Raw genomic sequence first — 10,834 nt, forward strand, 5'->3', positions numbered from 1 at the left:
AGGAGAAAACTGAACAACAGGTCACTGCCGTGATCTGCTCGGAGTCTACCCAGGGGCAGGACATGGGGCGCCCACACTCATCATCACTCTGACCCTCAGTCTCTTTCTCTCGCGGTGCTGTTGGTCCTGGACGGGATGCTGCTCACCTGAAGCTCCTGGTCTCCAAGGACAGGGTGCCTGTCACTCTGCGTGGCTCTCTGCCAGGGCCATGTGCTCATCCAAGAGTTCTGGCCACCAACCCCTATGTGCTGGGTGAGAGGGGATCAAACTTGTGCTGCAGAGGCTGTGGACAGCTTCATAGGTTGCATCTTAACCTCTTGTGCCACTAGGGAGGCCCAAGATTTATTTATTCATACTTATAAGAACTGTGGTACAGGCCAGAGGTGTGGGGAGTGAGAGAATTCACCAGAGACAGAGTGGGGAGCAGAACAGGCAGACTGACTGAAATACACTGCTGAGGGGAGCAATGAGTGAGACAGGAGAGGTCTGCTGTGCCATGTGGATAGCTCCCTGGTTGGGATCTAACTTATGCTTCAGAGGCTGTGGATAGCTTCACAGTGCTGTGCTTAACCCCTTATACCACCAGGAGACCCAGGCATGAATTTTTGCAGCTTCACTTGTCACTTTCTCAGGCCTGAACAGAGAAGGGGGGTCAGGTAGGTGCAGGACACCACACCCTGCATCGAGCCAGTCACCAGTTCCAATCTCATGTTATGTTAAAACAGGGCAATGTTGGGGACAGTCACTGTTTCTGGGTCCTCATCCATGTGCTCACACTTGGAAGACAACACTCAGGCTCAGGGTGTAAAAGCAACAGGATTTATTAAAAAGGGGAGACTGCAAACAAGGAAGGAGTGTCTAAACCCAGAAATGGCCATCCGTCCTACCTCAGACAGTGTCCTCAGTGTCCAGTGGTCCGAAACAAAGGCTACTCACACAAGCTGTGCTACGACAGCCTGGAGCTGGTGACAACAGGTAAGCAGTGGACCAGTTGCCAACTCCCAGTGGCAGCTGGAGATGATCCCAGGTGGGCTGCTCAGGTGATGCTGCAGCAGCCAGCAACAGCTGTCCAAAGGCCAGGCAGACAGCACCAGACCCTGGACTGGACACTGCCAGATGCAACAGCACCAGGAGATGGTGCCCAAGGGTGACAAGTGGTGGGCAGCTCTCAGAGGAGGCCGGATACAGATCAGCAGTGCTGGTCAGCACTGGTCCAGCAGGCAATGGTGCCAGAGATGCCAGTTTACATCTGATAAAGATGCCATTGTACCAACAGCAAACAGCCTTAGAGAGACTGGACATAAGCCACCAGCAAACAGCTCCTTTAGAAACCCCAGGGACAGCCTGACGATGTTCTCTGCAGGCGAAGATGAACATTGGGGACTGAAGATGAAAGTTGGGGACTGGTGGAGGGAGCTGTCAGGGGTGAAGTCACCACCACATCCTAGCAATGCCCTGGAGGGGGGTCCTGCCCAGCTCCTTACACCTCAAGCCAACCATGAGGTATTTCTAAACCTCAGCCTCTTCTTCAGGTCCAATGCCTTTTCAGTCCTGCTTAGAAACTGCTTCTCCACTGAACCGCATTTACTGAGGTGTTGTTCTGACACTCTTTACTCTGTGTGTGATTTCAATTCATTTATTCTGGGGCTTGATGTTAATTGTCTTCCCATCATCTTGTGTTGTGTATCCTGTCATTCCTGTTACACACATACACATGCACACGCACACACACACATACACACACACACACACACACACACACTCCCCTCTCCTTGGGAACCAGATCCTCACTCAGCACTGGGGTTACTCTGACCCTCTGACTCTGGTTCCCCTCAGAGCCGCCCTCTCTGCAGTGTCTCTACTCAGCGGTGTCTGAGCAGCCCCAGGAGCCCCTGCACCTCCTGCCTCTGCCCTTGTAGGAAACCAGCCCCTCACCCTGCATGACAGTGAGGAGGCAAAGGCAAAGTCAGTGATTGATGGCGGAGACATTTTTTTTTTCATTTCTTTTTCCCCTCATTGTATTATTCAGTTGAGGTAACATTGCTTTACACACTGTATGTGTTCAGAGGCCCAGGGTCACCCCTCTTCAGATGTTTGTTACCACATCACGCCTACCATAAGGGCACCCACAGTCTTCACCATAGTCCACTTGGCCCTCTCCCTACCTTGTTTCCCGCTCTTACCCCCACCCCATACCTTCAATTCCACAGTCATATTTCTAGAGTTTGTTTTGGTTTAGTATCACCTGTGCCTGTTTTGTTTCTTTATATTCCACATATGAATGAAATCATCCAGTATTTAACTTTCTCCTTCAAACTTACTTCACTTAGCATAATCCCATCCATATCTATCCGTGTTGCAAAGTCAGTATTTTTCTTTTTCATGGCTGAGTAGTATTCCGTTGTGTATATAGTTTGTGTTCTTTATCCCCTCATGTGTCGTTGGGCACTTAGGTTGTCTCCATCGCTTGGTTATGGTAGACAGCGCTGCAGTGACCATAGGAGGTGCATATTCCTCGGAATTAGTGTTTTACCTTCTTTGGATAAATACCAAGGAATGGAATCCCTGACCATGGGACAGGTCTATTTTGAATATTTTGAGGAATCTTTATTTGTTTTCATAGGGGCAGGACCAATGTGCTATCCATAGAAAAGAGAGGCTCCAGATTACCACCCCGCCCAAGGAAAGGTGGGGCTGAGCAGGGATGAGAAGCTAAGGAAGAGGAGGAAGATGTGGAGTAAGATGAGGGAAGAAGACTGGAGGAGGCACATGGAGCAGAGAGACGTGTGAAGAAGAAGACAGGCTTGTTCCTCAGGCTTGGACTTGTGCCAGGGAATTGGGGACACAGAAAGAGACACGTGAAAGAAACAAAGACTTGGGCGAGAGGCCCATGGAGACGCTGACAATGGCAGCTGTTATCTTGATGTGGATTTTGATTTTGCTCTTTTCCTTCCAGACTTGCCTGGCCCCTCTTTCCCCTGTCCCATGGGTCTCTACCAGTAGGTGCCTTAGCCTTGTGGCAGGCGTTCAGGCCCCAGTGGGCCTGCTTTGGGCCAACCCTGTTTTGCTGGGCATTTACCCATGAGGGGACGGGTAGCTATGGGTGCTTCACTTGAGAACTATTCTAACTATATTCTTTCTCTTCTCTCTATTGCACACTAATTCTCTATTGCACACTAATTGTATTAAAGTTCTTTTCTATTGAAAGTCTTACGCTTTAGTGTATGTTTTGTCTTTATTCAGCTGATGGCAGATCCCATGTAGAGTGTACAGGTTTGAGGGTCCTGGGAAACCCTCATTCTGCTCACTAACAGGACCAGACTTCATTCCCACCCACCATGTACCAGAGAGAGTTCCTTTTCCTCCACACCCTTCAGTGGGTCATTCTCACAGGTGTAAGGTACCAACTCATTGTGGTTTTAATTGGCATTTTCCTGACAGCACATGACAAACATTTATCCATGTACCTAGTGGCCATCTGTATGTCTTCTTTACAAAAGTATCTATTTAGCTCCTCTGCCTTGTTTTTATTGAGTTGTTTTCTAGTTTTGCAGTTCTTTGTATATCTTGGATAGTAACTCCTTTTTGCATTGATGATGTGCACATATTTTCTCCAACTTGATATAGTCTTTTCATTTTAATGATTTTCCCTCACTATAAAGAAGCTTTTTAGTCTCATGTGATTCCATTGGTTTCTTTTTGCTTTTCCTTCCTTGGAGCACAGAAGACATTAGGGGCAATGAAAATACTCTGCATGATATTCTCATAATGGACACAGGTCATTATACATTTGTCCAACACCCACAGAATGGACAACACCAGAGTGACCCCTGAGAGAAACCATGACTGTGCGACTATGATGTGCGGGTCCCTCACTTGTAACCCACGTGCCATTCTGATGTTAACACGTGATTTTGACATGATTGGTGAAGTTTTATAAATTGAGGAATGAAGTGTAATTTATTTTTGAAAGCATATTTCATGCTGCAAGGACATTTAAATAACACTCAAGGATACGCATAAGTAAGCCATTCCCTTCCATCCCCCAACATCCCAGTCAGCCAGTATCTGCTCAAAACCAATTAGTAATTTATCTTTTCTTTTCTAAAAAAATATATCCATGCTTCTGTCTGGACAATAATGCTTGTTTTCCCGTCAGTAAAGGAGTTCAGGTCACAGAGTGGGGGGAAACATTTGCATATCACAAACTGATAAAGGACTGTATCAAGAATTTACAAATACTGCTTAAAACTCAACGATCAGCAAGAAATAACCCAATTTTAATAAGGACAAAAAACAGTGTTACAAATATAACAAAAAAAGAAAAAATTTATTTCTGGGCCTCCCCTGGTGGTGCTGGTGGTTGAGCTCAGCACTGTTAAGCTGTCCGCAGCCTCTGCAGTGCAGGTTCGATCCCGGCCGGCGGGCAAGAATCCCACATGGCGCGGCAGACCTCTCCTGTCTCACCCGCTGCTCCCCTCAGCAGTGTATTTCATCAGTCTGCCTGTTCTGTTCCCCACTTTGTCTCTGGTGAATCTTATCACCTCCTGTGCATGTGACCTGTACCCCAGTTCTTGTATGCATGAATAAATAAATCTTTTTATTTATTATATTTTATTTATTATTATTTGTAGACATAGCAACTTATGTAGACATAGAAAAATAAAAATATGAACAAATGCTCAATATCACAGTTAAAAACAACAGTGACACCATCACACTGCCATCCAGGGTGTGCACAACAGGAGCCTCATCAGGTTCGTTGTAAAAGATCCTTAGGGGCTGAGAGACACATCAGAGCCATAGGCACTGTCGCTGCCTGGTTGAGAACAAAACAGAACCTGGTCAGAGACGAGACCACAGGAGGGACTGATGAGGGTGGCTCCCCCATGGAGTCCATCTACACTGTCCCCAGGGGCTCAGAGATCAAACCCCTGATCCACACTTACCTGCGGCCTGAGTGTAGCTTCCTCCTTGTCCTCCTGTGGGAAGAAACATCATGTGAGACCAGGGAACAGTCAGGTCAGAAGACCTAAAGGAATCTTTTAATCCTGCACAACAGGGAAGTTTCCAGAACTGTGACTAAAGACCCACGTCAGGACTGGGAAAAATGAAGAAAGGTGAGGGGGGACTGGACCAAATGCCCTCTGGGCAACACACGTGTGTGTGTGGATGGTACTTCCCATTAACCAGGCAGGGCAAGTTCTCCCTGGGACATGAAAGCCCTCGGTGGACAAGATCCCCCACTCCCTTCCCTACCTGAGTGCTTCTTCCTCCACATCACAGCTGCAGCCACCGCAGCTCCAGTGAGCACAGCTCCAAGGAGAACCAGGCCAGCAATGATGCCCCCAGTGGGGCTAGAGGACTGAGGAGGAGGCACTGGAAGGGAAGGGAAGATCATAACCTGAGCCCCAGACCTTATCCTGACCCTCTGAAGGGCTCCAGAAGGGCTCCTGATGGCCCTGAGAACAGCCTCAGTGCCCACATCCTCCTCCTCACCCCATCTCAGGACTTGGGGCTCCAGCAGACTTTCATGCTGCACATGGCACGTGTATCTCTGCTCCTCTCCAGAAGGCACCACCACAGCCACCCACTTCTGGAAGGTTCCGTCTCCCCCAGGCCTGGTCTCCACCAGCTCCATCTCCTGGGTCAGGTCCTCCCCATCTCGCTGCCAGGTCAGGGTGATGTCCGCAGGGTAGAAGCCCAGGGCCCAGCACCTCAGGGTGACCTCATACTCAGAAATGGGGTGGCGGGTCATGCGTGTCTTTGGGGAATCTGAGGTGGTAAATCAATAAACTCACTTTGTGTTTCCTCCATGGACACTTAGGTATCCTCGTGAGACCATCCTCACAATGGACAAGACAACTGGTGTGGCAGGAGTGACAGGGGTGAAGGATGCCCTGAGCAAACTCCATACAGGTTTTGTGGACTCCACCCCCACGACACTGGGAACTACAAATTCCACGATCACCAAAGGGAAGGTTGGGAGGACCTGAGGGTGGAGTTAAGCAACTGGGCTCTCCGTTTGGGTATTTAACTGGTCATGTGGCCGGGAGTCTCTGGCTTGGCCACGAGGTGTGCTAGGTTTTCGCCACCTCTGTGGGTCACTGGGATTCCAGGTCAGCGGAACAGGTAGGATGCAGTTATGAACTTATCTCCCTCTTTTTCTCCCTGAGTTATTCATTTCCCATTTCCCCTTCCTGTGTAAATAAACCTTTTATCAACCTTTTGTGTGTGTCTGCAGTTTAGCATTCATAAGTCCCCTTTAAGCGCGCAGGTGAGGACCCACAGTCAGGAAACCCCATTTTATATTGGGGTTTGCCCTGTAACAGCTAGAAGCATAAAATGTAAAAAACAGGCTAATCTGGGGAATCTGTGAGATTCTCCTATTCCTTAGAAAGTTCTAGAATGAGGAGGAAAGCCCAGGGTAGGATGAAGCAGAGGGAGTGGAACACAGACTTTTTATTCCTGACCTGGGTGGAAGGTGAATGACACAGAAAAGCAGGAATCACATAACTGACAATGTTCTCAGACCAGAAACAAGACTGAGAGAGAAACTCGTGGTTCTCAAACAGGCCCCTGGTCAAAAGGACCCGGTGACGTGTGATGTCAGGGACTGTCTGTCTTTCTCAGGAGAGACGGGACCCTTCACTGTCCTTCAGGAGAAGCCGGAGTCTCTGGGAGTCTCTCTAGTGCAGAACATGAAACCCAGGGGAGTCCCCCTCTAGGGACTAGAGAGAGGACTCATTTCCCGCAGTGACTCCAGGCAGGGGGGGACCGGGAGGCCTCCAGGCCCCTCTTACCCGCGCGCTGCAGAGTCTCCTTCCCGTGCTCCAGGCATGTGCGCAGCCACCTCAAGTACCTGTCCTCCAAATTGTTCCTGAATCTCTCTGCCATATTCAGGGCCTCCCATTCGCGCCAGGTGATCTGAGCGGCTGTGTCCACCGCGGTCCAGGAGCGCAGGTCCTCATTCAGGGCCAGGTAATCGGCACCGTCATAGGCGAACTGACTGTACGCGCGGAGGAGGCTCCCGTCGGGCGCCAGGTCGCAGCCAGACATCCTCTGGAAGGTGTGAGAGCCTGTCCAGAATGAAACCGGGTGAAAGTCCCGCGGGCTGTTCCCGGGCAATTGCAGAGAAGCCTGGAGGGGGAGACCCTGAGCGACCCCCGTCCGTGGGGATGGGGGTGCTGACCCGGCCCGGACCCGCGCCAGCTCACCGGTCTCGCTCTGGTTGTAGAGGCCGCGCAGGGCGTGCAGCTGCGCTCCATACCACAGTATGCGGTCCCTTAGGATCCGCGTCCTCCAGTCCCACTCCTCCTGCTCCTCCTGCTCCACCTGCTCCGCCCAGGGCGCCCGCGGCTCCAAGCTCTGGCCCGGAGAGTCGCTGTCGAAGCGGTTGAACAGCGTGTCGTCCACGTAGGCCACCGAGATGAAGCGGGGCTCCCCGAGGCCGGGCCGGGACATGGCGGTGTAGAAAACCCTCAGGGAGTGGGGGCCTGGGGGCGGGAGGGGAGACCCGGCCTATTCTTCTCCCCTTCGGGGGCTCGAGTCCCAGGGGGCGCCCAAGAGACAGAAAGTGGGTGAAAGACGAGTGAGAGTGAAAAGCGGCTGCGGGACGAAAATGGCCGGACTCGGGGGGCCAGAGGAGGCTGGGGTCTCGGGGGACGGAAAGGGGCCAGGACGGGGCGGGGCCGAGGTGGGGGGACAACTAGGGCGGCGGCGAGGTCGCGCCTTTCCCACGCCCGCCCGCGCCCTCGCTCCCGCCTCTGGGAGCGCCCTGTCCCCTCCCGACCCGCACTCACCCGCCCGGGTCTCCCTCGGGGCCGCGGCCACCGCGAGCAGGAGCAGGAGGGCTGCGCCCCCCATCCCCCAGGACGCGCCTCCACCCGGGCTGGGGAGACGGAGTCCCGGCGGGCGGGCGAGGGCTTTGGAACGGGAGCCGCGGGGCTGCTGATTGGCTGCTCTGGAGACCTCCAGGCAATGGGGAGTGAGCCCTGGGGTGAGTCACCAGTATCCAGGAGGGAGGACCTGACGCAGGTTGTGAGAAGTGAAACTGGGGAGATGAGGAAGCCCTGACAGTCACCTTCCAGCCCCAGACAGGCCCTGGGGACTGAGACCTTGAGAGCCACACCCCGAGACCCTCCTCTCCTGCACCAAGACCTTTGTCACTGTTGCCTCCCTGAATCCAGGCCCAGGAACTGGGTCAGCGATTCTCAAACATTTTTCTTTCAGGATGTCTCTACAGTCTCACAAATTATTACCGATCCCATGCATAATTTTTTATGTGGGTTATAGCTTTAAATATTTACTTTACTAGAATAAAACCTTTCAAAAGGATGTTATTATGCTGGGAGCCATGCTACTTAGAACAAGGAAATGACAACCCTCAGGCTAAGTTCATCCTTGTAAATACAATGAAAAACCAGCCACATTCATTTGTTAATTGTCCTTGGCTATCTCCTTGCTGTAGTGCAGATTTTAGTAGTTGCAAAAGAAACTACAATATATGGTAAATAAAGTTTGAATTACTTATTCCTTGATGAGAGACAAATTTGTTAATCCTTGTTCTACAGTCATGATTTGTAAACATTCGAGTGCAGCTTTTCTGGCATAGGGAGGGTGAAGAAAGAGATCAGAACCTGTGTCCTTCCCTTATAAGCTCTCTGAATCTACATAAAATAAGGGAACTTTTTAGAGTTTGAAAATCAGTGAATTTATCTTTAATTGCCCAACCAATATTAGCTTGCTAATGCTGTTAATAACATTTATATCAGAAATAATAATAATTCAGGGTCAGTGATATAAGCAATGATTGGATAGTTAGTTAAGTTGAACAAACATTATTAAGCACTCTTTGTGGTGGAACTGTTAGGGGGAAGGGATGTCCTGAGCTAATCCCATACAGGCTTTGTGGACTCCAACCCCACTCCAGACCAAAGCCATCAAGACATTGGGAAAGACAAATCCCGTCACCACCAAAGGGAAGGTGGCTGGGACCTGAGGGAGGAGTTAAGCAGCCAGGTTGGGTGTAAAAACCAAACACGTGGGCCTTGGGGTCTCTCACTCTGTCGCTCCCCTCCTGACTTCAGGGCTCCTGGCTTGCGGCCAGCTCTCAGAGTGCCATTTGGGATTCCTGATCGGCGGATGGGTAGGAAGCATTTAAAACTTTGTCTCCCATTTTACTCCCTGAGCTGTACATTTCCTCATTTGCCCTTCCCTTGTAAATAAACCTTTTATTAACCTTTCGTGTGTGCCTGCAGTAGAGCATCGATTAAGTCCTTTTAAGTGCGCAGGTGAGGACCCACAGTCAGGCACCCTGTTTTGTATCGGAGCTGCCCTATAACACCCCTAGAGTGTGGGGGCAGCAGTGGGTGTGCCCTAGAGAGAGAGGGTGCAGCCATGGGCATACCTCCAGAGAGTGGGGGCAGCCGCAGGTGAATCCCCAGAGTGAGTGGGGGAAGCCACAAGTGTTCCCCCAGAGAGAATGGGGGCAGCCATGGGTGTAGCCCCAGAGAGGGTGGGGGATGCCACAGGCGTGCCCCCAGAGAGAATGGGTGCAGCTGTTACAGGGCAGCCCCGATACAAAACGTGGTACCTGACTGTGGGTCCTCACCCAGGCGCTTAAAAGGACTTATCAGTACTCTACTGCAGGCACACACAAAAGGTTAATAAAAGGTTTATTTACAAGGAAAGGCAAATGAGGAAATGTACAGCTCAGGGAGAAAAGTGGGAGACAAAGTTTTAAATGTGTCCTACCCAATCCGCTGATCTGGAATCCCAAATGGCACTCTGAGAGCTGGCCGCAAGCCAGGAGCCGTGAAGCCAGGAGGCGAGCTAGAGCGTGAGAGACCCCAAGCAACCTTCCCTTTGGTGGTGGTGGGATTTGTCTTTCCCAATGTCTTGATGGCTTTGGTCTAGAGTGGGGGGTGGAGTCCACAAAAGCCTGTATGGAATTATCTCAGGACATCCTTTCCCACTGACACAGCCACGGACATACCCCCAGGGAGAGTGGGGCAGCCACAGGCTAATGCCCTACTTTTTCGGGGCATGCCCACATTGAGGAGTAACTCCCCTGGGTTTTTTTTTTTTTTTTTTTTTTTTTTTAAGATTTATTTATTTATTGATTGATTGATTTATACATACATTCATACAAGCACTGGGTACAGTCAGAAGCTCGGGAGGGTGAGAGAATTCACCAGAGCCAGAGCGGGGAGCAGAGCAGGCAGAAGGACCGAAGTACACCGCTGAGGGGAGCAGCGGGTGGCAGGAGAGGTCTGCGCACCATGTGGGACCCTCCTCCGGTGGCCGGGGAGCAGCCGGGGATCGAACCGGCGCTGCAGAGGCTGCGGGCAGCTTCACAACCCAGCGCTCAACCCCTGCGCCACCGGGGAGGCCCTCCCCTGGGTTTAAACTTCCCTAAGGCCCTACTTGCTATCTGCACCTGTCATTCTCTTTTTCTGGATGGAAAGGAAGGCTGTCTCAGAATCTGGAATCTTTTCATTTTTAAGAAGATTTATTTATTTATGCATACAAGATCTGGGGTACAGGCCAGAGGTGTGGGGGGTGAGAGGATTCACCAGAGACAGAGTGGGAAACAGAACAGGCAGATTGACTGAAATACACTGCTGAGGGGAGCAGCAGACTAGTCAAGGTCTGCTGCCCCATGTGGGTATCTCCCTGGCTGGCACTCGAACTTGTGCTGCAATGGTTGTGGAGAGCTTTATAAGTTGCATCTTAACCCCTTGAGCCAGCAGGGAGGCCCCAGAATCTGGGATCCTTAAGTGGCATGTTTCCAGATGGGCGGAGGATTTGAAAATTCAAAGGCTTGGGTATT

General features: G+C 51.0%; 1 protein-coding gene across 2 annotated transcripts in view; it reads right to left on the reverse strand.

The window, feature by feature from the left end:
- The window catches only part of LOC119242843 (class I histocompatibility antigen, Gogo-OKO alpha chain-like), a 67,263-nt gene extending 59,344 nt beyond the window's left edge, over positions 1-7,919 (reverse strand). The window contains exons 1-7 of one of the 2 annotated variants that reach the window (XM_037508297.2): positions 7,803-7,917; positions 7,218-7,496; positions 6,804-7,079; positions 5,500-5,775; positions 5,260-5,379; positions 4,950-4,982; positions 4,343-4,819 (exon numbers count right to left, since the gene is read on the reverse strand). In XM_037508297.2, coding sequence (XP_037364194.2) covers positions 4,776-4,819; positions 4,950-4,982; positions 5,260-5,379; positions 5,500-5,775; positions 6,804-7,079; positions 7,218-7,496; positions 7,803-7,866 — 1,092 coding nt within the window. In that variant the 5' untranslated portion in view covers positions 7,867-7,917 and the 3' untranslated portion in view covers positions 4,343-4,775. Of the gene's footprint in view, positions 1-4,342; positions 4,820-4,949; positions 4,983-5,259; positions 5,380-5,499; positions 5,776-6,803; positions 7,080-7,217; positions 7,497-7,802 lie in introns of those variants that run through there. The other variant, XM_054694243.1, reaches the window with a different exon arrangement.
- Between the last annotated feature and the right edge of the window lie 2,915 nt (positions 7,920-10,834).

This window comes from Talpa occidentalis, unplaced genomic scaffold (genome assembly GCF_014898055.3).
Source record: "Talpa occidentalis isolate TD23 unplaced genomic scaffold, MPIMG_talOcc4v2.1 talOcc4.13, whole genome shotgun sequence".
NCBI classification, from domain to species: domain Eukaryota; kingdom Metazoa; phylum Chordata; class Mammalia; order Eulipotyphla; family Talpidae; genus Talpa; species Talpa occidentalis.